Here is a 27,422-nt window from a genome sequence, read left to right on the forward strand (position 1 = left end):
ATGGGACCCTCCCAGTCTCTTACAGAGTTTGACGAACTGGTTCAAGACCTCTTAATACCGTATTTTCATGCTCTTCATGGCACCTCATGCTCCCTTTAGGTGTCTCTTCCTGCATGTTGGAGCTACCAGTCTACCATGATGGGTTAGAAGTGGTGGTTAAGTAAGCAGCAACCTATGGTACTTTGGCCATATTCTCTGCTTTGATGGAAAGGGTAGTTTGATAAATATCAAGTAAGCAGATATGTTAATACATTTTTAGAAAGAAGTAAGAGAAATCATGAAGTTTTCTTGTCCTAATATTGTCAGTATCATTTTCCCTTGTTAATGTTAACTATTCAGAATGCCTTACACCAGAAAATCTCTGGAAAGCTTCCTGGGATTTGTAACCTAATTAAACCCTTCTGACAATGAGGTTTCACTATTCATCAGGAGGTTCTTGGAAGGAAGCCCTCTGCTGCACCAAAGTTCCAAGAACAACAGAGCTTTGGCGATAATGGAAGCACTTAGGCTAAGAAAACAAGGCTAAGCCCACAAGCTTTCATGAGTGCTGTGGCCCTGCTTATTGGTATGTGAGGCAGCTTGGATTGAATTTATATTAACCAGTGAATCCATTTCAGTCATGTGGAGAAAGAGCCCCACATTTCACATGGGAGGAATGCATAACATTTTTTCAAGTGTGTTTTTGCTAACTGAAGATTGTTCTGGATACTTTTTTCATCTCCGCTACTTTCCGTCTGTCTGTGCTAGCAGTTCTTAGACCATTGCAAGTCAGTGTGACACCATGCTGATTCTTTGCTTGATGCCATATCACCAGGGGCTACGGTCTCAACAGATTCTATTTGCTAACCAGAGTTGGGTATGGGCAGTATTTGGTTGGGAGTCCTCCAGGGAAAACCTTCAGGAAACGGTGTTAATCAGTGGCACTTTTGTCTCCAAGTCAGTAATGTGAGCCACCCAACTTTATTCAGATGTTTATGACAACAGTGGAAATGACGTAAGCCCAGAGACTTATTTTAAAAGCAAACGTATTTTACCTCCTCTAACAACGATTTAGCCAAAGTCCTCATTTTATGATTGACCAGCTCAAATGCTTCACAGCGATGACTTCTAGAACATGCTTCTGCCAGAAGATTTTTGTTCCCACTCTCTGTCTCTCTCGCATCGCCTATTAAAATACAAACTTTAATTGCATTCCCTTCCTGCTTCCTTCTCACACTGTCTTAAGACAAGTCAGTTTTAATGGTTCAGACATAACTGTTTTTCCTGATGTTCTGCCGCATCAGCATTTCTTCTTTGTCTTTCTCTGGGGTGACAACAGCCAGTCTCACCTACAGAGCCAGGAAAAGCGAGAAGCTCAGAAATTCCCATCATTTATAAAATTCCTTATTGGAGATGTCAGGAAAAGCAATTTACATGAACTAGCCTTCAGGCAGCTCAGAGCCAGGTAATCATGCAGCCATCCAATGGTTCCCCTCTGGTCCACACAAAAGTTCGGTATATTCCACAGAGTGAGGAAGAGGTCGTCCACTGAGTCTGCAGTTAACACAGTCTGTTCCCATTCTCCTTTCATCCAGTTAGAACTAAAGATGTATTTCAGCCTGCACTCTGGAGCCAAAACCCTTCTCCCCTTTGGAAAAGCTTGGCCCTGAACTTCATGGCTTGCCCTTTATATAAGTAACTGAACCAAACAACAAAGCATTTTGGAGAAAGGGGGAGGGATAGCTCAGTGGTTTGAGCATTGGCCTGCTAACCCAGCATTGTGAGTTCAGTTCTTGAGGGGGCCATTTAGGGATCTGGGGCAAAAGTACTTGGTCCTGCTAGTGAAGGCAGGGGGCTGGACTTACTGACCCTTCAGGGTCCCTCCCAGTTCTAGAAGATAGGTATATCTCCTATTATTATTGTTATTTTAGTCCTGATCTGGCCTGCACTTGGCAGCTTGGCCTCATCTCTAATAGAAGGGAAAGCCTTTTAACTATTTCCTAACCATAATACCCTTGCAATGGCTAATTTTAACACCACCAACCTTCACTAAGCTGATGTGGTGCTAGGAGGCACTGTGCTTCGGAGGGCTGAGGTCTGTCAGATAAAACATAAAACCAAAGTCCTGACAGTCTGGTTATCAAAGGTCCTCTGGCACTTCTATGGGGGAGGAGGGAAGACAAAACTAGAGGCGTGAGCCCCATGGATGTGAGTAGGTCTCCACTGGATTAACTACATTGCACCTACTGCAACTTCCTTGTTGCTTCACTTGGATTTGCCAGTTTTCTCACTCTATTCTAAAGCTACTGGGCAGCGTTGCTGGGGTAATTCTGATGGCTGAAGCTCAGTGGTGGGGAAGGAGCAGTGATCTTTATAAACACTTTATTTTTATACTTTTGAAAGCACTTTGTTGCTTGCAAGAGGTGCTGTGTGTGAGCTAGAGTTACTCTGGTGCGGTGTGCAGTTACTGGTGAGAATATGCTTCAGGTTGGCAGGTTGTCTGTGGGCGAGAACTGGCCTGCCACCCAAGGCCTGTGAAAGTGTGGGCTCTGTTGATCTATGTGTACCCAGAAGCCTCCTACTGCAAGACAAACCCAAGAAAGAAATCAAGAGGTCTCCACTGACCATCACATACAGTCCCCAGCTAAAACCTCTCCAACGCATCATCGGGGATCTACAACCCATCCTGGACAATGATCCCACACTTTCACAGGCCTTGGGTGGCAGGCCAGTCCTCGCCTACAGACAACCTGCCAACCTGAAGCATATTCTCACCAGTAACTGCACATCGCACCAGAGTAACTCTAGCTCAGGAACCAATCCATGCAACAAACCTCGATGCCAACTCTGTCCACATATCTACACCAGCGACACCATCACAGGACCTAACCAGATCAGCCACAACATCACCGGTTCATTCACCTGCATGTCCACCAATGTAATATACGCCATCATATGCCAGCAATGCCCCTCTGCTATGTACATCGGCCAAACAGGACAGTCTCTACGGAAAAGGATAAATGGACACAAATCAGATATTAGGAATGGCAATATAAAAAAACCTGTAGGAGAACACTTCAACCTCCCTGGCCACACAATAGCAGATCTTAAGGTGGCCATCCTGCAGCAAAAAAACTTCAGGACCAGACTTCAAAAGAGAAGCTGCTGAGCTTCAGTTCATCTGCAAATTTGACACCATCAGCTCAGGATTAAACAAAGACTGTGAATGGCTTGCCAACTACAAAACCAGTTTCTCCTCCCTTGGTTTTCACACCTCAACTGCTAGAACAGGGCCTCATCCTCCCTGATTGAACTAACCTCGTTATCTCTAGCTTGCTTGCATATATATACCTGCCCCTGGAAATTTCCACTACATGCTTCTGACGAAGTGGGTATTCACCCACAAAAGCTCATGCTCCAAAACGTCTGTTAGTCTATAAGGTTCCACAGGATTCTTTGCTGCTTCTATAGTTATGGCAGATTTGTTGCCAATGATCCCCTGAACAAGAGGCAACAGGCCAGATTCTGAGTTCATTTTAGGGTTACCAGATAGCAAGTGGGAAAAATTGGGACACTCTTTTTGGGGAAGGGGGTATTGTTGCGTATATAAGACACAGCCCCTAATGGCAGGATGGTCCCAATAATATTGGGACATTTGGTCACTCTAGTTCATGTACACCAGTGTCGATGAAGTAGCTCCGCTCAAAGTATTGGCACTGAAATTGGCCCAGAATCGGTGTGTTCTGGTTGAGCTTTTCAGCATTTAAAGACCCTCCCACATTGCAGGGGCCTAGAGCTCATGCTTCAGCCCGAGCCCAGAAGTTTACATGGCAAGGAAACAGCCCAGCCGCCCTCACGAGCCCAAGTCAGCCGGCACATCGAGCCGCATGTTGTCTTTGCTGTGTAGACAACCCCAAGGGCCTTGTGTATTGAACAAGACTCTCTCCAGTCCTCTCCAGATCCCTATGTTGAACGCAAATGTGTTTGTGTATGTTATGCTGCTGCATAGCAATGTCTTGACCTATAATAGAAGCCAAAAAGCCCAATCAATGCCACGTTGCTGAATGAGCTGTGACTTTGTCTCCTCACAGCTATTGTTCCAGGAGACGAACCCAGGGGTTCGATACCAGTACACGATCCGAAGGGAGCCTGAGCATGAGAATGAGATTCAGCCCGCAGAGTTTTCCTGGCAATATGGCTCCTGGACTAAGTGCACTGCCACCTGTGGGGCAGGTACGTTTGTCGATCTTTTCATGCAGTGTTACGATTACAATCAGCAGCTTTGCCCTCGCACGCTGCTTTACTATAGCAAAGGGAGTAGAGATGATTTTTTGTAAAGTATTCCATGCACATAGAAACCAACAAGTTCTGGTACAGCACATCCCATCAAAAATCAGTTTGATCAGATCTGTCTCACGCTAAAATATTTGCATAATCATCGGGGGTTACCACCACAGTTAAGGTACCAGAATAGGTCCAGTTCTCATGGGAACAGTGTGACCTCCCCAATAAATAGGTCTGAAACATGCCAGTTCTGGCTAAATCTCTATAAACATCATGTTTAAAGGGAACAACACAAAATAATTCATTTGTGCCACATTTTACATCACAACCTAGGAAATACACATCAGAACAGTTTGCTGACATTTGTCTTAGAAACTCTTTGGTCTTAGGTTTCAGTGGGTTTGTAACACAGAAACAGCTGCTGGGGTCATAAATATCCAGACCAGACCCCCTGTGGAGCTCAGGAGCTTGGAGTCTGCACTTTATCAGCTTTTTCCTCTTAACTTGGTGTCCTGTTACCATGCTGGTTGCCTGGAGGTTTCAGGGCCTTCTGGTTGATTCAGACAAAAGAGTTTTAAAGAAGTTGAATAAACATAAAGTTGCCTGTATTTGGGTTTGCACAACACTATTTTAAAAAAACAATTTCAAGCAACTCGCAGAGGATCAGACTTGAGAGATTCCATGGAAATGCCTCATCCAGCAGATCCCTAAAGCATGCAGGGCAGGGCTCATGCTGTTCCTTGATCTGTATCCGTGATTCGCCTGTCCCCTCCCCAAAGTCAACACACCAGGTCATCAGTCACCTCCCCCTGCCCTTTTCCCTCAGGTTGCCTTCCATTCCCTCCACAGCTTCTCCTATGCTCTCCTCCTTGCTCTGGTGATCAGTCTGCCTGTTTCAGGATGTGTGTAATGGGCTACTCACCACAAGGCACCCCCTCGCGGCCAGACGTCACAGCTCTCTCGCTGAGCTAGTGCCCCCTGCCGGGGTCACACCAGCACCGGGACTGTGTCTCTGCCTCGGAACTCAGCCCTGCGGCCGGGACACCCTCTTTCGTGCACCCTTTCCGGCTCCCAGTCGTCCCGAACTAAAAGTCTAAAAATGTCTCTAACGGAAACAAAAATCCTTCCACCCTTTCTGGGGCTTTTCCTCAGCCAGGCTTCAGCTCAGCCTGCTGGGCTCCACCACCCTTGTAGGCCCCCTTCCCTGTGACTGGCTGGGACCCCAGTCCCACCCTCTGCTATGGGGTCCAGGCCAGGACCCGCTCCCAAAGAGCTAGCTCCCAAACACCCTGTCACCCAACCAAAGTGAGCACCCCACATCTGACCTTTCAGCCCTCATCCTCCAAGGGAACCCACACAACACCTTCAAAAGACAAGCCTGGGAACTTAAATTCGCTACTCTGGTAGACTCATGCTATAAACCATGGACTCACCAGTGACTCTGATTTTATGGCTCATCACAACTCTTTGTAACACACCCCACTGTCTGCTCACCCTTAATTGCCCGCTTCATTTTAAATGTAAATGGTCTCCTATAGCGTGTGTAAACCCCTTAAATTTGACAATCTGCCCCACCTTGTATTTAGCTCAGACACTCTGTTTTCCTTCCCTAGACCTGAAGAGGAGCTCTTTGAAGCTCTAAAACTTGTCCTTTCTACCAACAGAAGTTGGTCCAGTAAAAACTATTACCTCTCCTACTCTCTCTCTCATATCCTGGGACAAACACCGCTCCACCACCGCCAATGTACATTTTGCAGTGTTAAATAATGACACTTGGTCAGGCTGCATGTAAACTACAAGTCCCAGTGAGTTTCCAAACTGTCAGCATTATGGAGACAATTTATCCCACAGTTAGAAGAGTGGGAGGCTAAGGGGTGTCTAGCTGTCTGTGAGTTTTACAGAACTACTTGTCCAAAATGAGGAAGGTTAAACTTTCAAGTATTTGTTACAGAGCTACAGCAGAGAGGCATATACATTGCTACATGTCTTTGAACTTTAGATTTCTTTCCTATGATCCCATGGCTTCCTTGGGAGGTTGAAGCTTTCGAGGTGTGTATGTGTGTGTGGTCCTCTATCTCCTCGCCAGCTTCTCAGAGGCAACAGAACACTTTGTTTTGATTTTACTCCATAAACAGAAATGAGAAGAATCTGTCTCTTGTTTTGGTTTTGGCTTTATAATGACATATTATCTTCCTTTCCCGTTAGTTTTGAGGGTGAGCGGTGACACAGCATGGGGCTATAATGAGAACTGTGGTCTAGCAGTTGAATGTAAAACTTTGCAAGGCAGCTACACAAAGCCAAAGAGGCTCACACTTGAGTGCACAGTTTGCAAATGTAGGCGCCTCCGCTGCACTGCTGACGGCCTTATTCAGAAGCCATTCTGGATTATATTATATTATTATTATAGTCAGCATTTCCCGCTGCTCTGAGAGTGAGAGAGAGATTCAGTGACCTGGGTACATGGAAAGTTTGTGGAAAATCTTGCATGATTTTCCTCTTTGTCTTTCACACATAAAGTATTTGTGTGTCCACTGATCCCTGTGGAAAGTCATTAGAAGCTGAAACGCTGCCTAGCACACATTCTTTATTTTGAAAGGACATATTTAAACCCACCTTAATGATCAGCTCTGTCAGGAAACTCGCCCATTTCCATTCTTTTAACTGAATTTTATGTTTTATGTGCCAAGGCACCTTCATTTTCCAAAGAAACATTTTTTCCTGTCCTGCAGTGGGTTCTAAGAAATCTGTTTCTAACTGAATTGTTCTTGTGATCAGTTGAGAATGTTTAAGAAGTCTGCATAGCCATCTCTTATAGCTCCTCTGAGACTGGTACCTTGAGATGTATGGACAGTAATCTCATAGGGCACGAGGCACACATCTTGTAAGTATTTTTGGAACTTCCAAGTGGTTATTTCTCTTTTTAAATAATTGTCAAAAATAAAAGTATCTGACCCAAGTACGTAAAGATAAGGGGGCCCAATCTTTGCTCCCACTGAAGTTCCTGGGGGATTTTCACGCTGCTCCATTCTTCGGTGGCAGTTCGGCAGTGGGTCCTTCATTCCCTTTCTTCCTCTTCAGCGGCAGCTGCTGAATTCCCGCCGAAGACCTGGCTGTGCCGCCCCTTTGAATTGGCCACCCCAAGCACCTGCTTCCTTCGCTGGTGCCTGGAGCCGGCCCTGCTAGTGGCCTGTGCCAGCTGCTTCAGCCAAAGAAACTCTGCACTGAGTAGATCCATAATAACTTATCCCCAGAGAACATTCCTCCCTAGCCCCCAACGGTTAGAGGTTAGCGTATGCCCTGAAACATGAAGGTTCCTGGCACATCTCAAACTCCTAGGCTTTTACACTGGATCTCCACTTGGTTGGGACTTGTCCCCCAACTAGCACACTGCTGTGTGATAAAGGATTGAGATACAAGAGAGAGAACTTTGCTCACGCATTTTTATTTAGAATCCATTTCACTTTGGGATTTGCTTGTTTGTTTTAGTTAATCATGTTTCAGAAAAGATGGAAGAGGAAATAAGGTGGCCATACAGAGTCACAGCTACCCAACCTGCCCCACTGAGTTGATCCTGATCCTATTTACCCCATAGTCAATCGGAGTCACTCTGTTGAAGTCAGTGGAGATGTAAAAGTGGTGTGAAATTGGAATCAGGCCCATTGATTTCCGTGGTAGGTGGGGGAATGTCTGAGAGGGTATTTGTTACTACCATCTAATGCCATAGGGCTTGGCTGCAGTGTCACTGTCTGTCCTAAGGAAGGAGCAGCACCTGGTTGTGCTATCCCGGAGCACAGCAGGAGTCACAGTTCTCTCCCTTCCTTTCCCTTGCTGCATGGGGGAAGCTGCATCAGTCATGCACCCAGCACAGCTTATTTCCCACTCGGCTTGTGCATGTCAGCTGCTCCCCTGCCCATCACACCTCCACCACCTGCACAGGAGAGGGAACAGCAGTCTGATGGCTCCACGCTCTCCTCTGCCCACTGCGATGCTGGAAGCATCATGCCACACAGTAAGGGGACCAAGAACAACAGTTTGTGCAAACTTCCCCTCGTCTGGCCGAGGCCCCTGCAGCTCAGGTTCGAAGGCCAGTGGTGTGGGAAAGCTCGTGCTTTACTTGTTCTGTAAATAAACAGGACTTCAGGCACCAGGGCTGCTAACCTCACACATTTCACAAGCGCCAAATACCCTCTGAAAATCCTCACTGACAAAGCTGAGCCAAGCGGTCTGGGAGTTTCCTCTTTTCAGGAGAGCCCAGGAATTCCCTCTGCCTCCTTACTTCACAGTGACTCGGTCTTATCATTAGTTACGCTCTCCACAGTCACGGCAGAAGTGCGTGCTGCAAGAATTAAAAAAAAAAAAGGGGTATCTCAGCAGCTTGTGGAACATGAGCTCATCCTTAGCTGCTTCTCCCCACCAGCGCTGCAGAGTGGATACAGGAAGCTCGATCAGATGATTTAGCCATTCACTGAGAGTGCCAACAAAGCAAGAGCTGGCTTCTTGCCAAACTTTTTTTTTTGAGACTGTTGCCAAAGTGCAGCTGTAAAAACCGATATCCAATCACAGACACAGGCTACCAGCCTGCCAGCTGGGAGTTGTCAAGGCTGCATGCTAGTGGGTCCCTGGAGTATGGTTGTCATTCGAACATTAAATGAGCCTCCACATCTCTTCCTTATTTGCAGGGAATCTTGGATGCTTTTGACAGCTTGTAGATAGGCACTAGCCCCAGAAGAACCGAAGCGCGAGCCCTGCAGCAGCTCACCAGACTAAGGGAGTATGGGGTGTTGACGGTTTCCACTCAGCTCAGCCGTAACAATACTACTACCAGAGGGGTTAGTGTTTCACAGCAGACACGTGGGTGAGATCTTCCACTGCTCACTCGGACAGTGGTAAAGTCCGCTGCTTACAGTAGGCATGTGGTAGGTGTCCTACGCTGGGAGGGTTTATTCGGAGACCCCGAGGTAGGCTATACGATTGAAAGCGCTGCTTTGAGAATCACTGCCATTTCCACACAACAGGGCCCTGTTCCTGATTAACCTGTAGGCACTACTGTAGTAAATGTGATTAATGATAACTAATACAAATATCTGGGGCTCACTTGTACCTCACCTCTGTGCAGAACTGTATAGCAGAGGCACCTTCTGCTTTCTCCAGCCCCTGCCATGAGCTGGGGCTAGGGGCCATGCCAGCCTTTGCATTCTGGCAGCACAATGACATGAGTCTAACACCACTGCTAGCTCTAAATCCCCCCACCCCCTCCCCGAGGAACAGAGGGAGCTTAAAACAAGATGATTAGCTCTGCCCAGCTGGTCCCTCCCAGGGAGAGCATAGCTGCACCCTCTTAAACAACAAGCCAGAAACCAGCTTCTCCTGGCTTTCCTGGAGGCATGGTGTATGAAATGCCCCTACAGCTGGATGGACCTTGAAGGACATAAATCCACACCATGTAGAGGTCAAGCATAGGAGTTTATTACACACACCACTGGCGGAGTGTTACCTTGCTATTAGGCTTAGAGACACTGTCAATCAATTGATTACAATAGAATATATAGATTTTCCATATGCAGGGGAACGTGACGGGGTAGGCAGTTCCACACCCCGGAATAGGTTTTGCAGCAAGACAAGATAGCACATTAGCCAACGGTTAAAAGGTTACATAATGTCTCTGCCCACGGTCTTAAGTTAGCAAGTTAACGTTTAATTAATACTTTGATAAAATGTTGTTACTATAAAATATATATATGTTGAATTCTGATTTGGGGTCCATAGGAATGGAGCAACTTCTTTGATGGTCCAACAAGTACATTCCTAGGGGTTAAAGCAAAGAAACAGTGAAAGTATATGGCAATAAAGATTGTCTCCTTTATGTCTTAAGGCAGGTATTGGTCCCTGGGAAGGGAGGTGGAAGGAAGCCATATTTTTATACTGACGTGCTAACTCTTCATAAACTCAAGGTTGGATCTGTGGGAAGAACGTCTCTACAGAAGAGACTAACATAATAACAACAGGGATCCTTTGTTCAATTTGCAACTCTGAATAAGACACAATTATTTAGTTCTTACCTCCAACACCTGGCAATTTGCTGACCGGGATTATTTTAGCAAAACAAGATTATCTGTTTACCCCAGCTTTCTCTTAGCTAATCACTATTTGCTAGGCCTCCGGTCTCTTGAACAAATTCTGGCCTTTGGGTGTGGAAAAGAGCTGGCACAATCCATAGACCAGATTGTTAAATAAAATGCACATGGATTTTAACCCTTCAGACCTCCAGAGCAAAATCTAACCCACAGCATCTTCTAACACCCCACTAAGCTCTCATCCCACCTGTGTGGAAAACCTCTAGAAAATGCAGCAGAAAACAACAGCCTTTCTGTAGGTTCTCTGAACCACCCTATAGAATCTATTAAGACCTGGGTTTCTTTTTGGTTCTGCTGCTGACCTGCTGGGTGACCTTGGCCAAGTCACAGCCCTGCTCTGTGCCTCAGTTTCCCCATCTGTCTCACGTGGATCATGATAATAATGCTGACCTCATACTTTGTAAAATGCTTTGAGCTCTGCAGATGAAAAGTGCTAGCTAAGAGCTGGGGGTTATTATTATTATTTCACTCTCTTTTAGGATGGTTCAAAAACTGATGGAAAGGACACAGTATAATTCTCTATTAAAAGTCTGTGGCCCACCCACTGGTGTAAATCAGCAGCACTTCATTGTCGGTCGGTGGAGCTACACCTATTTACACACACTGAGGACCTGGCCCTGTATGTATTTAGCATCATTTCTAGAGATCCCTGTTGGGTTCATCCCTAGTAAATTCCACTGGACTCTTCGCTGAGGGGGATAATTTTCTTTTCTGTCGCTGTTGAGTATAAAACATCTGTCTGTCCAAAGAAGCTATTCTATACCTCTCCTCCCTGCCTAATTCATCCAGCAATGCCACAGGCCAGTATGTGTGAGATGAAAGGCGCAAGTCAGATGCCAGAAATACCAGCACAGAGGCATCATCTAGTGAATGTGGCAATGGCTGCAACTTGCTAGCAAAGAGAACACATGTGTTTTATAACAGGCTTGTTGCTCTGAACTGTTTAAACACAAAGATAGATCATCAGCCATTGTGGAACAGAGAAAGCCCATGAGGTTCATTGTGGTTAGTTGAGATGATGGTAACCTGACCTTGCCAAAGTTTATTGGAGTCTAGCAAGGTTCATGACATGGTTTAATCTCTACCCTGCAGTTCAGTGGTTGGACGAGCTGGTGCTTTTGACATCATTTCTACTCTCAGCATAGACAGGAAGAGAGGAAGGATGAGGCTGTGGTACAAGGGCAGAAGTGGGAGTCAAGAGACCTGGTGTCTGTTCCCAGCTCTGGAACAAATCACTTAACCTCCTTGAACCTCAGGTTCCCTGTCTGGAGGATGGAGCTAATAATGGAGCACATGCGCTAAAAGGTCTTGGGAGACTCCATTGATTAGTGTTGGTAAAGTGCTTTGAGCTCCTCAAATGAAAATGCTATAAAAACACAGAGGAGTTATTTACTGGTCTGTTGTTCTCACCTGTGATTGCTAAAACCCGTCATCTTCTTTACTGTCCACCCTATAGCTACCCCCACAGAACATCTAACTCACTTCTTATCAGCCCAGTGCAGGTGGATCTCTCCTTGTGCTTCCCAGATCCCTTGCTTCCATCACCAACCCAGGCTACACTGATTCAAACACGAGCATCCTGGGTCCATTTCCACACCCTGAGCTAACCTAGCAGAAAATGACCAGCCACTATAAGGGCATGACAACGTTCCCTGCAATGGGTATTGATCATTTCAACTTTTACCAATGTTTTGTCCTGCCCTTCTGGCTGTTCTGCACTCCAGGCCTTTCTAAGGAAGACTCCAAAGCCCCGGTTGGTCTTACCGAGCACAGCGAACTGCTGATTAATTTATTCTTTTGCACCAAGGAAGTGTTCTTTCTTTCTGGTTCTAGTAGCTTCTGGGAAAGGGGGCTGAAAGGAACATGTACATTGATATACAGTCACCTTTCTGAAATAGTATCCCCCCCACTAGTAATTTCAGACCCTTGTACCTTGCAGTACATTCTGTTTTGGTTCACATGTAGTAATGAATTACTCCCTTTCCCAGCTCAAGAAAGAGGTTAAGGTTAGAGGCTAAGCCTGCCATGCTGTTAATGGGACTGCTTGTGCAAACAGTGTGACACCATCTTGTGATCCCATTAAATTCACTGGTCCTGCTCTATAGGGCAAAGGTCACCCCCTCGAGGAAATGAGATCTGCAGGTCAGGCCAGGTTTTGTTACCTCCAGGGGGACAAAGCAAGCAGCTGTTGAACTGGGGATTTTTATTTTTATTGTAACCTGCAGTTTATGGAGTTGTGGTCTGGGCCTAATGAGCGTTTACTGTAGGAGCCATGGCCTTTGTCATTCAGAGGTGATCAAGACTGCATGAAGAATCTAGTGTAGGTGACTGAGGGAGGGGTGCTCATCTGGTGTAACTCAGCCTAGCACCAGTCACTTTGCGCTTTCACCGTGGCGTATATATTGATGCTTATTGGTGAGATAGATTAGCAAATCCATCAATACACAGGGGGCTGGCACACAGCTCTCATGATAAGCTGAGCTCTCTGCTCACCTGCCACATACTGGAGTGCTTAGCTAGTTTTGAACACAAAGATTTTTCTTCAGGGAAAAAACCTCACCCAACTAGTCAATGTTCTTGGGTGTGCTAGTTCTGCATAAACAAACAGAAGCAGCAAAATGATTGTGAGCCAGTTTAGAGGAATTAGACGCACTGGCAGAAAAATAATAAATTGAAACTCAATTAGGAAACATGCAAACTATACATTTAGGGGGAAATAACCCCAAACTCTTATACTTGATAGAAGGGAGACACCTAGAAAGTCAAGATGCTGAGATAGTTACAGGTGACAATGGGCAACGAACCAGACATAAGGTTGAAATAGAATATGGATGGAGGAAAGGCTGGTGCCGTTTTGGGTTGTGTGTACAAAGGCAGATGTTCATAGAATTATAGGCCTGGAAGGGACCTCTAAAGTCCCCAGTCCTCTGCACTCAGGGCAGAACCACAGGTGTTTGTCTAACCTGCTCTTTAAAATCTCCAATGATGGAGATTCCACAACCTCCCTGGGCAATTTATTCCAGTGTTTAACCACCCTGACAGGAAGTTTTTCCTAATGTCCAACCTAACCCACCCTGGCTGCAATTTAAGCCCATTGCTTCTTGTCCTATCCTCAGAGGTTAAGGAGAACCATTTTTCTCCCTCCTCCTTTTAACAACCTTTTATGTATTTGAAAACTGTTTCCATGGCCCCTCTCAGTCTTCTCTCCTCCAGACTAAGCAAACCCAATTTTTTCAATCTTCCCTCATCGGTCATGTGTTCTAGACCTTTAATCATTTTTGTTGCTCTTCTCTGCTCGTTCTCCAATTTGTCCACATCTTTCCTGAAATGTGGCATCCAGAACTGGACACAATACTCCAGCTGAGGCCTAATCAACACGCAGTAGAGCAGAAGAATTATGTCTCAAGCTTTGCTTGCAATTGGCAATTAAGTAAGTTTTGATCCTTTGTACATATTATCAATGATTGCAAGTTGAGAAACCTTCCAGCTCCTCGAATGGTGAGCTCCCTCCACCTGCAGAGAGATTGGTTCACAGCTGGTGTTTTTTTTAATGTTTCAACTTGTTTATAATCGAAAGGAAATGAAGTTTGTCATACACAATGTTGTCATAGGTAATAATGAACAACATGCCCATTGCAGGAAGAGTCAGCAGGGGATCTTTCTTATCCTTTCACCAGATGCTTCCTATTTTAGCTAGTCAAGGTTATGAGTAAGTGGATAGATACATGTTTGTTCGTGCAAACAATTGTGTTAAAATAAGCTGGAGGGTCTGAAAAATTAAGCAAAACTCCTATTGACTTCAGTGAGGCCAGGATTTCATGTAGGGAACCTTGCACTCCTCAGCTGGAGTTATTATCATAATTACACTGTATTACAGAAATACTGCACCAGACGCATGACATGGGGAGCCTATCCCTGGGGGTCCAATGGAGATGGTGGCAGGTATAGATCATGTTACCTACATTGTTTCTGAGTCTCTTCTATTCAGAAATGCTCCGCATTGAGAAAGTCAGTTTATGCACCCCCGGCCAGAAGAGGCTGTGTGTAATTTACCTGATTGCTAAACCACATAGCAGAGAGCTTTTCCATTAGTGAAACCTGCACATTGTGCAGTTAAAAGAAGAGAGTAGCAGTCCACTTCTTTGTGTGCTGGAACTTTAACGTAGAACACCTCTCTGACTGCTGCAGAGGGACCTGTGAGGCAGCTACCACATGGGCTGCGTGCAGATACAGACTGTAAGAGAGTGAGCCACAGTATAGGTAGTCATTCTCTCCTGAAGACTTGATATGTCCTCTTTCTTCTTTGCTTTCCTTAAACTGAAAACAATACGTTGGCCTGCCTTGAGTGCAGGGGACTGGACTAAATGACCTGTTCAGGTCCCTTCCACTCCTGCACTTCTATGAAAAGTCAGCTAGACTGAGAAATGTATGCGTCACTCTTTCGGAATTGATTAACAGAGCACATGGAATGTGAAATTTCACTCAGAGTGAAGGGTAAAGTGTAACAAGGCGAATTACATTCATTTTACATTATTGAGCAAACTTTGATTTGTTTAAATACCGACTGTATTCAATGGACCAGGGAACTTATATGTCCTTGCTTATTTGGTGTTATTTCCCCACCACCCTGAGCTTTGAAAGTGAGTTGGCACGTTTCTTTTCTTCTATTTTTTTTTTTTTTGACAGCTACACATTTACAAGATCTTTCTACCATTGATCTGTAGGTTTCTGCTTGGAGTGCCCTAGATTGGATCTAAAGTCAGACTCTAAGAATTTATCTCATTCCGGCCAAACAGATAACACATCCTGCTTCCCTGGGGAAAATCTTGCATTGCTTGCTGTGTTTTTCATTTTAGACACTCGGTGCCCTGGGTAAATTGGTACTGTATCTAACCCTTCACCTCCACGCTGCACCGACCAGTGGGAGTTGTGTATCCAGGATTCTTTTCCAGCACTGTGCAGTTCCAGAAATCTGATCATGATAACATATCATGTATTGGGTTTCCTCCTGCCCGTTTCACATCCATGGACAATGCAAGCATTGTTCCACCGACAAGCTGGGCCAGTGCAGATGAGTGAGAGAGGGAGCAAAATGAAGTGGCTGCTGAGCAGAAAGTTGACAGTTTGTGAGTTTCATAAATGGTATAAAAGATTCTGGGCAGGCATCACGGACAAACTGCAGAAACAGACTTTTCAAGTCATTTAATTTTTAAGGATTTTTTCTTTTCTTCTTAGTAAGTCAAGTTATTTGAGGGCCTCCTGTAACATGTTAGCAATGGATTTTCAATGACCAAACACCTTGGGGTTAATGAAACAAGAGAATAAAAACCACACTACACCAGTGCCCGACTGATGTTTTTGTAGCTTACCATTTTAAAGGATCTATTGTGGGGAGTTCATTTTATTCCTCCTACATAGTCAGCATTATTATCTTTAATTTTTTATAGGCTACTTTTTTGGTTGATTTTAAATAGGGAGGGAGCTGCCAGCAGACTGGCTAACAAAGGGAATGCTCAGACAAAGGCGCTGGTTGTTCATACTTTATAATAAGTGCTGTGCATGTGTGTCTCAGAGCACTGCAATCTAAACCTGACATCTGCTGACCTGAGGCCCAAATCATTTCATTCCGAGGCCACTTAATTATAACATTCCATGCCTCAAGCCCCCTATAAAGGGGACCGATTGTAACAGCTACCTGCAGGTGTGCAGCTCAAACACTCAGCTCTTGACACGCCAAAGCCATTTTCAGTGGGGGCCCTGCTTGCCAAACTGAACCCGTGTTTGCTGCCTCTCTCTGTCACCAGGTGTTCAGAGGCAGATTGTGCACTGTGTTGAAAAGATGGCTGGGATAGTGGAAGAGCGGTACTGTGACTCATTAACCCGACCCGACGACAAGCAGAGGACGTGTAGTGAAGAGCCCTGCCCAGCCAGGTTTGCTTTTCTTTGCTTTTCCAGCTTCTCATTCTCATCCAGCCCTGGATGCTGTCACTACTTTAGCAGAGTGGCTGCAGAAGGGCAGAGCCTCAACTGGTGCAAATTAGCATCTGAAGTCAGCAGAACTGCACTGACCTACAGCAGCCTGGGCGCTGGCCTGTCTGTATAAAAGTGACCACTGGACTCCATGATTCTGCATGTGACTCCCTCCACCCTGGCATCTGGTAAGAACTATGGCCCCGATCCTGCAATTGGATCCATACAAGAGACCTTTTGCTCCTATGCAGAGCCTCACTGATGCCCATGTGAAGAGGCATTTGCAGCTTGGGCCTGTAGACAGATCCTCAAAGGTATTAAAGTGCCTAATTCCTATTGAAATCAATGGAAGTTAAGAGGAGCTGGGTCTGAGCTCCTCTGGGTTCAGACCTTGCTGGAAAGGACCATGAACTCACATGCTGCCCTGTAGATGACAACTCATGCCACACAGAACTGCAGATCCTGAATCCCAATGCCCTGAACTTTTGGGAAGGTTGAAATCCAAAACCCTGATCAGGAGCCAAGTTTCCCTAGCGACCCCCACTCCTCTGACCTCTAGGCAGGAGAGCAGTCCCAACTAGCCTCTGCTTTGCAAACAGCTTCTGTCTTTACACCTAAACCACACTCCAGGCTCTCAATGCCTGTGCAGATTGGAGTGTTTGAAATCTAGCTCAGAACGTGGAGATGTGAACATCTCTGTAATGCTGAGTGTTTCGTCTTACAAAGGAGGATAGATATTGCATTGTTGCTGGCAACAAACCTGCTAATATGAAAGCTCACTTCAGCTCCCACCTTTTCCCCTTTCATTTTCCTAGGTGGTGGGTTGGCGAGTGGCAGAAATGCTCTGCCCCTTGTGGTGAAGCTGGGCTCATGAAGAGGACGGTCCTTTGCATTCAAAGCGTGTGGCTGGACGAACAGCGGGCTTTGCAGCACACAGAATGTCAGAATCTCTCCAAGCCAGACGCCACTGCGCCCTGTAATAGGGATATCCTCTGTCCTGCTCAATGGGCCGTGGGCAACTGGTCTGAGGTGAGAAATTCAGAGGGTAAAGAGCACATTAGTCTCAGTTTCCTTGGGAAGCTTGAAGGGTCACTTAGATAAACATGCTCAGGGAACATTGGGCTCTGCTGGAACCACAGTAAATATTAGAGCAGTGGTTCTCAGCCGAGGTCCAGTGGTTCTCAACCCTGGGGATCTGTGGACTATGGCTAAGGGGTCTGCGAAAGGTGGTCATTACCATAGAACCATGGTTTTCAGCCTGTGGTCCAAGGACCCTTGGGGGCCCTCAAAGTATGTCTCAGATTTCCAAAGGGGTCCAGACCTCCATTAGAAAATGAAAAAAAGTTGAGACCCACCGGCTTAGAGAACTAATCCTTGATTCAGGTGGCTTGTTCATTACCGCACTCACATGCAAAGCACAGGGCCCTCTGGGGAATCACTACATCCTAGAACAATCTCAGCAGTGAAATACTTTACACAGGAGCTGGCTCAGATTAAACCATTTTAAAGAGGGGGGAAGGAGAGGAATTCAGACAGAAAACTCAGGTTGGGGGAGGGGCAGGAGGTGTCTAGCTCTCATTCAAACCCCACCTGTCAGACATTCCTGGAAATAGTTGGAGTCCTGACAATTTAAACATTAAAATTCATTTTAATTCTCTCTTTTTTTGAGGAGCTGCAATTATAAAAAACAGATCAAGTGAAAAGCAGGTTTGTGACCCAGACAGATCTTAAAATAAAGAATCATCACAAGGCTGTTATAATCTTTTTTCCTTCTTCAAATTTGGCTGTTTCCTCCATCAGGGACTAGCAAATACTCAGTGCTTGGTGCAAAGAATTAGATTGACAGAAATAAAAGCTTTTAAAGCCTTTTAAATATTTTGCAGCACCACGAGTTTCCACCCTAAACTTTGGCAGAATCTTGCAAATGTTTTGAGCCCACTGCAACATGGCGTTTTAGGGAAGTCACGAGAGTTTGTATGTGTGTACACACTAAGGCAGTGTTTCCCAAACGTGGGACGCCGCTTGTGTAGGGAAAGCCCCTGGCGGGCCGGGCCGGTTTATTTACCTGCCGCGTCTGTAGCTTTGGCCAATTGCGGCTCCCACTGGCCATGGTTCGCAGTCTCAGGCCAATGGGGGCTGCGGGAAGTGGCGTGGGCCGAGGGATGTGCTGGCCACCACTTCCCGCCTCCCCATTGGCCTGGAGCGGCCAAAGTTTAAAAGGGGCTGGCTGAGGAGCCTTCTGGACCAGTTATAGTGATTTTCAATAAGTCTTGGAACACTGTGGAAGTTCCAGAAGGCAGGAAGAGGGCTAAAGTTGTGCCAATATTTTAAAAGGGTCAGTTGGAAGAACTGAGTATTTATAGACCTGCCAACCTAACACTGATCCTGGGCAAAATAATGCAACAGCTGATATGGCACTCAATTAATAAAGAATTAAATGAGGGTAATATTATCTATGCCAAATATGGGTATATGTTTGATATCTTTTTTTGATGAAATTATAAGTTTGGCTGATAATGGTAATAGTGTTGCTGTAATATACATAGATTTTTATGAAAGGAGAATTTTTAAGCAATCGATAAACTCGGGGGTTGTGCCATATGACTGGAGGATTGCTTATGTAGTTCCTATTTTTAAGAAAGGGAATAAGAGTGATCTGGGTAATTATAGGCCTGTTAGCTTGACGTCTGTAGTATGTAAGGTCTTGGAAAAAATTTTAAGGGAGAAAGTAGTTAAGGACATAGAGGTCAATGGTAATTGTGACGAATTGCAACACGGATTTACTAAAGGTAGATCGTGCCAAACCAATCTGATCTCCTTCTTTGAGAAGGTGACGGATTACTTAGATAAAGGAAATGCGGTAGATATAATTTACCTAGATTTCAGTAAGGCGTTTGACACGGTTCCACACAGGGAGCTGTTAGTTAAATTGGAAAAGATGGGAGTGAATATGAAAGTTGTAAGGTGGATAAGGAACTGGTTAAAGGGGAGACTCCAGAGGGTCGTATTGAAAGGTGAACTGTCAGGCTGGAAGGAGGTCACCAGTGGAGTCCCTCAAGGATCGGTTTTGGGACCGATCTTATTTAACCTTTTTATTACTGACCTTGGCACAAAGAGCGGGAATGTGCTAATAAAGTTTGCGGATGACACGAAGCTGGGGGGTATTGCTACCACGGAGAAGGACAGGGATACTATTCAGGAAGATCTGAACCACCTTGTAAACTGGAGTAATAGAAATAGGATGAAAATACAATAGTGAAAAGTGCAAGGTCATGCATTTAGGAATTAATAATAAGAATTTTGGATATACGTTGGGGGCGCATCAGTTGGAAGCGACGGAGGAGGAGAAGGACCTTGGGGTACTGGTTGATAGCAGGATGACTATGAGTCGCCAATGTGATACGGCTGTTAAAAAAGCAAATGCGATTTTGGGATGCATCAGGCGGGGTATTTCCAGCAAGGATAAGGATGTGTTAGTACCGTTATATAAGGCGTTGGTGAGACCCCATCTGGAATACTGTGTGCAGTTCTGGTGTCCCATGTTCAAGAAGGATGAATTCAAACTGGAACAGGTTCAGAGACGGGCTACAAGGATGATCCGAGGAATGGAAAAACTGCCTTATGAAAGGAGACTCAAAGAGCTTGGCTTGTTTAGCCTGGCCAAAAGAAGGCTGAGGGGGGATATGCTCGCTCTATATAAATATATCAAGGGGGTTAACGTTAGGGAGGGAGAGGAATTATTTAAGTTTAGTACTAATGTAGACACGAGGACGAATGGGTATAAACTGGATATTAGGAAGTTTAGACTTGAAATTAGACGAAGGTTTCTGACCATTAGGGGAGTGAAGTTCTGGAATAGCCTTCCGAGGGAAGTAGTAGGGGCAAAAGACTTTCCTGGCTTTAAGACAAAGCTTGATAAGTATATGGAGGGGATGTTATGATAGGATCGTTAATTTGGGCAATTGATCTTGAATTACCACCAGACAGGTCTGCTCAATGGTCTGCGGGGAGATGTTGGATGCGATGGGTACTGAGTTGCTGCAGAGAATTCCTTCTTGGGTGCTAGCTGGTGACTCTTGCCCACATGCTCAGGGTTTAGCTGATTGCCATATTTGGGGTCGGGAAGGAATTTTCCTCCAGGGCGGATTGGCAGGTGCCCTGGAGGTTTTTCGCCTTCCCCTGCAGCGTGGGGCACGGGTCACTTGCTGGTGGTTTCTCTGCAGCTTGAGGTCTTCAAACCATTTTTGAGGATTTCAATAACTCGATCCTGGGATAGGGGTTGTTATAAAATTGGATGGGTGGGGTTCTGTGGCCTGCCTTGTGCAGGATGTCAGACTAGATGATCAGATTGGTCCCTTCTGACCTATGAGTCTATGAGTCTATGAGTCTATAAGGCATTTAACAAGTTACCACATGACATTTTGATTAAGAAACTAGAATGATTCGAAATCTCTGTGGATACATTAAATAGATAAAAACAGGCTAATAATAGGTCTCAAAATGTGATTGTAAACAGGGAATCATCACTGAGTGGGTGTGTTTGCAGCAGGTCCCACAGGGAACAGTTCTTGGCCTTTCACTATTTTACATTTTTATCAGCGATCTGGAAGAAAACATAAAATCATTCCTGATAACATTTGCAGATGACATAGAGACTGGGGAAGTGGTAAATAATGAAGAAGACAGGTCAGTGATCCAAAACGATCCAGATCGCTTTGTAAACTGAATGCAAGCAAACAATATTCATTGCAATATAGCCAAATGCAACATCATGCAGCTAGAAACAAAGAACGCAAGCCAAAGTTACAGGATAGGGACTGCTAGCCCAGAAAGAACTTACTCTGAAATAGACTTGGCGGTCATGGTAGATAATCAGCAGAACATGAGCTCCCAGTTCAATGCTGTGGTCAAAAGGCTAAAGTATGTTGTTGAACTTTTCCCGTGCTTGTTGGTTGCCACCCCTGTGAAGTTCCTAATCTCTCCCTCCTTGTGCCATCCTGATAGTTGAGATCAGCCTGCTGAGATCCCCTAGATTCAAACATCAGGAGACTGGGGCCAGAGCGTTCTCAATAGAGGTTTTCTACTCTGGGACTCAGTTGCCTTGTGCCTTAGCTGCCTGGGCTTGTTGACCTTCTGGGGTCACCTGTTTTCTCAGGCTTTGGTGTACATAATAAGGAATGGGCTGTAGACATTGCTCCTTGGTCTGGTTGTGTTCTTATGGTGGCAGCAGGGTGGTGTGAAATGGGCTTGGGTCCTGCTAAGGGATGTTAGTACGTCATAACAGGTTATTTCAGTGCTATTTTGTAACTGGTATAAATGTCTGGTAATGAACACTTGTTCTAAATAAACTGATCCTTGTGCCAAGCACATTCCTTACCCCAGATTCACTCAGATTTTACATTTCCAAAGAACCTGTAACCTACAGGAAACAAAGGCTCAGTCCTGCCCTTCGATACTCAGGCAGAGGCTGTAAGCTGCTGAGTCAGCAATTGATAAATGCAGGGAACATTGGGGCTGACCAAGGGTGGGGAAGATGCTTCACTGGGTCTGTCCTCCCACACCGGAGCCAGCTGGAATCATAGTGGGGACCATAATCTCTTTGCTAGTCCAGACCTGGCCCTCGGTTCCCCAATGGGGAGAGAAAAACTAGAAAATTGTGAACTGATTTACATTTACAACCAGAAAGGTATTTGAAAATCCTTCACTGACATCCTGAGAACAGAGTTAAAGAACCCAGTGTTTTCCCCAAAGCGTTGAACATGATATGCATATAAAACCAGAATGAAGATCCCTCACTGCAATGTCACTGCTACTTGTCCATCCATCCATCCAAGTTATTCACCCTGCCCCCCTTCATCGCAGTATCTGAGCACCTCACAATTTGCAATGTATTTATCCTCACAACACTCCAATGAGGTAAGGCAGTGCTGTTATCCCCATTGTACAGATGGGAAACTGAGGCACCAAGAGACTAAATGACTTACCCAGGGTCACACTGGCAGTCTGGGACAGAGCAGGGAATTAAGTAAGGCTTGTGCCCTAATCTCTGAGCCAAACTTCCTCTCTTCTCAACCATTGCAGTAGAAACACAGTCTTGAACTCTGTCTTAGTATGTTCATGAGAACGGGCCTGCTTTCCCCATATTTTGATTGACAATATTAATACATTTGTCCTTTTTAGTATATGGGCCAATGACACGAATGGTCCAAATCACAGCCCTCACTGGGCAACTAGGATTTCTCCAGTGTGGGCAAGCACCCAGGATAGACAGCCAGTGTGCACATCCTCATAAACAACTCCCACACTGCGTGCCCTCGGGAGAGGATGTGACCTCCACTCCACTCACTTCACTCCCCAGCTGCCTTATTGGTCCCTCAGAGAGACATTAACATGTGCCAAGGGCTAGCTAGCAGCATGGGGACTGCGGAAGCACAACGTTGGCACCTAATGACCTTTGCACATATGTAACGTATCCACCCCCATCCACACACACAAATGTTCACATGAGTCTGCCCCCAAGCACAGCTTGGCCAGACCCCACATAACTCTGCAAATAGTCTGAGAACTTAATCTGTGAAATTCACTTTGAATTCTGATTGCCTTGCTTTGGTCACTGTAAATTAACCTTTTGCCCAAACTGATATATTGTCAACCCAAATAAATGGTATTTCTATTGAAAGCCCCTGTGCTTAGGTTTGCCTTTCTAGTTTGATTGTGTAAAGGACTTCGTAATACATGAGTAATGCTACATAAATCAGTTATAATTAAGCATAACGATCTGTGGCTCATTAGAGCAAGTGTGATGTTAATGAAATTATGACTTAGATATTAGGTAGGACCTTATTTCCAGTTTGTGGGTCTCTTTTATACTGAATAATGTCAATGGGTCCATTATGTGCTTTCCCTCAACAAAATGTCTTATTAATCCTTGGTTTTCCATTTCCCAGGCCCACACCCATGTTATCACCCCTTTATTTAACAACCTCTGTCATGAGAAGGGCCAGAATTCATGGCAACTGCAGTTGGGGCTTTAAGATCATGTTAACCAGTCCTCTCCACAAACCCGAACTCCAAGAAAACTTTCTGGCCTGCATGTAGGCCAAGTTTCAGCCTAAAGCAAAATAGGCCAAGATATAAATACACCAGAAAAGTGGTTTGTAACAGAAATATGAATGGCCCTTTATTACAGGCTCACTACCAGACTTTTTTGTAATATATAGATTTCTCGGTACTGTATATCTACCCAGCAGAACGAACTGCCATAATATTTAGTAAAGCACTCCTGAGTCAAGTTGGTTGGAGAAGGTACAGAATTTTTATTAATTGTATGAACAAGCTGCTCAGTTCAAGCGTTTTCTGACTTCTGGCTTTACAGGCTCAGAGAGCTAGCACTGATATTAGCATAGTCACTCCCATGTAAATATTAAAGCATCTCATTTGCATAGCCATTCCCATGGTTCTATGATAATACACATCCTTACTATCATTTACTGACTACTGCTTCTCATGCTCTCGTTTCTGATATTTTCATTTCTTTTTCTACTCTAGTGCTCAGTAACATGTGGAAATGGAACACAAAGACGCCTTGTTTATTGCAGTAACAATACTAGGACTACTTGTGATCTTACACAGAGACCACTGTCAGAAACTACTTGCTCCCTGAAGCAATGCCAGAAGAAAATAGAAAATGCCAACACTGACTGGTCTGGCAGCGGATCTTCAAGCAGAGAACTATTTAATGAAATAAATTACATTCCCAATCATCACATTTCCCACTTCAGCCCCTCAATTCCAAATAATCCAAAATCCAAAGATGAGAATGTCATAACAGAGGAAGATTTTTCAAGCAGCAGTAACAAAAAGGAAAATGTGTTTGTGGATGATTTTTACTATGATTATAATTTTATCAATTTCCATGAAGATCTGTCCTATGATCCCCTGGGTGAGAAAGACATCAAGAGTGAGGGGTTTAAACCAGATGCTGAGGGTGATGCTTCTAATGAAATGTCTCCTAACATTCCGTATATTGTAAAACCAGAAGGAGAACCCAATGAAGGAAACTCAGCAAGACGTGAGACAAATACTTCTGCAGATGTGCATAATGAAGAAAAGGAAAAAAGTGGCATTGGAGACAATAAAACTCTCTTTGGTATAACTGAAGAACATGAGGATATCGGGACAGCTACTGCCCACTACATAACCCCCTCTTACATTGGAGATGAGGAGAAGGAAATGCAGACGCCACTTTCCGAAGATCATCCATCCACTGAAAATGGAACAAGCCTTTATTCTATAAACAGCCAGGATAATCTGGCCACTGATAAAACACAAGGAGTCCTGCTGACAAGGACCATTTCTGAAGAGGATGCGACAGTCACCATCCCCTCTGTCAGTTATCCTTATCTGGACATCCCCTCTCCACCACTGCCTGTTGACAAGGGCAGTGCTGGTGGAGAAGAGATGTATGACATTTGGGGAAGTACAGGAGAGCCTGGAAGCAGAGAAGAGGATGGTAAAAGCACAGAGGTTCCTGCTAACAACGACAGCAAAGATGATGGCTTGGCTGGTATTACCGAGCCAGGCCAGGAAGATACCAATGAAATGGATTTGATCATCATCGATGATGGTGACACTGGCTCCAAAACCGAAGATGAAGAAGCACAGGCCGGGATAACCGCAACAGCAGAGAGTGCAGACATGAACAGGCCCCCACATAACCTCCCTCCCCAGCCAACGACAAATGAGTCACTGCATCTTGCAGCTAAAGACACCCCTTTCCTCTCCACTGAACACGGATCTAAGCAGGAAACAGGAGGCACTAGTGAAGACACTCACCCCATTATGGGTTCATATAAGTTAGATAACAAGGAACCGGATGACCATACATCCCGTGCAGAGGATGTACCAAAGCAGCTAGATGATTTCAATGCTGCTTCACAGACGCCTGATACACGAGCAGCCGCCATGACAGCTCTTCCCCTGCCGAGGTCCATGCCTCCCCATGTGCATGAGCCATCCACACAAGAAATCAGGACACTTACATCAAACAGTCTAGCCCCCCAGGATGCCCAAGCACCAGCCGTGCCAGTATCCTCAGATCCAAACCCCACAGCTGGTCCAGAAGGGACGCTCTCTGCTTTGGCAGCCGAGTTCACCACGGCATGGTGGGTTGAGAGGGAAGCACATGAAATAGAGATGACTCATTATAGAAGGGAGGTGTTTTCTGACGTGCCCAGGGCCACCCATGCAGGCCCAGCCGAAAGCGCAGGCCCGAGTGGAAGCTCCCTAGGGGGCACCCAGAGGATATTTGCTAACAGGGATGGAGACCACGGAACGTCTCTCCCCACACCCAGCCTTCCCGAGCAGCAGCAGCAGGAGGCAGAAACAAAGGAGGATTCTTTCCTATTGCTCCCTGCTACCAGAGCAGCCACAGTAACGACCAGCTGGGAAGTTGGGCGCTGGAGTGAGGCAAGTACATCTGACACCTGTGAAAAGAGTAGCCCTGGCATTGTCTGGCAGATGGGCCCGGCCCTTTAGCAGGGCTTTGTCGTGTAGGGCTTACAGAAAAGGTACCTGTTTCACAGATCCGTTCTTTTCCTTGGCCAAGCTCCATTTCCATGCGTTAGCAGAAGGAATTAAGTGCAAGGTGGTGCTATGGGCATTTAGTCAGCAGTATGGGGTGGGGCACAGAGGTGCCCTGGCTGCAGGTGGAGACCAAGAGCAGGAAGCTGGCCAGAGCTTCCCAGTGCCTGGGTGAGCACATCCACTGTTACACTCCTAAGGGATGCAACCTGTCTCCCCTGCACACACTCTAGCTCTGCTGGCTGGTGCAACAGGGGGGTGCAGTTATACCTGCCCCCTTTGCGGCATTATCCTCCCACTGAGGCAGCCTGTGCCCCCCAAGCACAAAGCCTGGGTTAGAGCAGCCCTTACGTTGGCCTCGCAAGTGGGAGAGCAGGAAGAAGGCACCATAGTCCCTCCCACATGCTGTGCAGCCACTGGAGCCCTAGCCCTAACTTAGCCCTAACTTGGTGAAGCATGGAGCAGCCTGCAAAGTCCCATTGTGCACTAAGCCTCATGGGGAAGGGTCCCCCCAGTTCTCTAATGGGGGGGTGGCCCCACCCACCACTTCGCCCAGCAGCTAAATATATAGCACTGGCAGTGCGCCAGCTCCAGGCCACGAATGGGCTTCCAACTCCCTTCCACTATCTGTATTACTGGAGTGCCTGGGGGCCTGGCAGGTCAGGGCCCTGTTGTGCGAGGCTCTGTACAGACACACCCTAGTACGCAGGCCCTGCTCCGGTAAGCTCAGTTACACCTTTGTCAGAGAGAGCCTTAAAACATGGTAAAATCACAGAGTTTCTATTCGCATCACAACTACAACTTATCAGAAAAATCGTACAGCACCAAGTCTGCTGACTGAGCTACTATCACTAATTATTCGTGTCCCTTTATTACATGGTGATAGCTTCCTATGACTATTCTTTGGATAGACTTTGCAATGACAGACAAATGGCTGATGCAATTCATTGCATGGTAATAAAGTGAGAGTCAAAAAAGCACAAAGAGAGAATACCTTAGTGTGCCTGTCTGCTCCCCAGTATAATCCGAATTTCCCTCCACTGCACTTTCTCTATCGAGAACGTCCGTTACAGAGTTCACAGTGTGCAGTGGGTCATATGCTGCTCAAGGACAGCTACGTCACAGCAATGAAACAGAATTACACTGGTTTAACTGAGAGCACAATTTAATCACATATTCTGAACAGGGCTCATCAGTTCCTGATGCAGGGCTCAAATAATGCTCATGTTCAATGCCCTTTTTATACATCTTGTGTGCTCAGTTGTCTTATACTGATATTAAGGATTGTCCCCAAATTCTTAAGTTCTGTACGCAAACTTCTCAAGAATCTCCTAATAATTAGTCTTTAGTGCTACCTAACCATGAGAATGATGTGGGCTCTGGAAAGTAAGATGCTAGAGATGAGCCTAGAGAGAAGAACTAGATGCAGGCTCTACACTTTGGAAGGGAACTGATAGGAGAGAGAAGCTTATC

At 45.6% G+C, this 27,422-nt stretch overlaps 1 protein-coding gene across 1 annotated transcript in view; it reads left to right on the forward strand.

Moving 5' to 3' along the window:
• The window catches only part of ADAMTS7 (ADAM metallopeptidase with thrombospondin type 1 motif 7), a 133,510-nt gene that overhangs the window by 60,316 nt on the left and 45,772 nt on the right, over window positions 1-27,422 (forward strand). Inside the window, exons 15-18 of the mRNA XM_050967329.1 lie at window positions 4,071-4,212; window positions 16,202-16,328; window positions 17,183-17,396; window positions 23,916-25,835. Coding sequence (XP_050823286.1) covers window positions 4,071-4,212; window positions 16,202-16,328; window positions 17,183-17,396; window positions 23,916-25,835 — 2,403 coding nt within the window. The remainder of the gene's footprint in view (window positions 1-4,070; window positions 4,213-16,201; window positions 16,329-17,182; window positions 17,397-23,915; window positions 25,836-27,422) is intronic.

Source organism: Gopherus flavomarginatus, chromosome 9 (assembly GCF_025201925.1).
Source record: "Gopherus flavomarginatus isolate rGopFla2 chromosome 9, rGopFla2.mat.asm, whole genome shotgun sequence".
NCBI lineage: Eukaryota > Metazoa > Chordata > Testudines > Testudinidae > Gopherus > Gopherus flavomarginatus.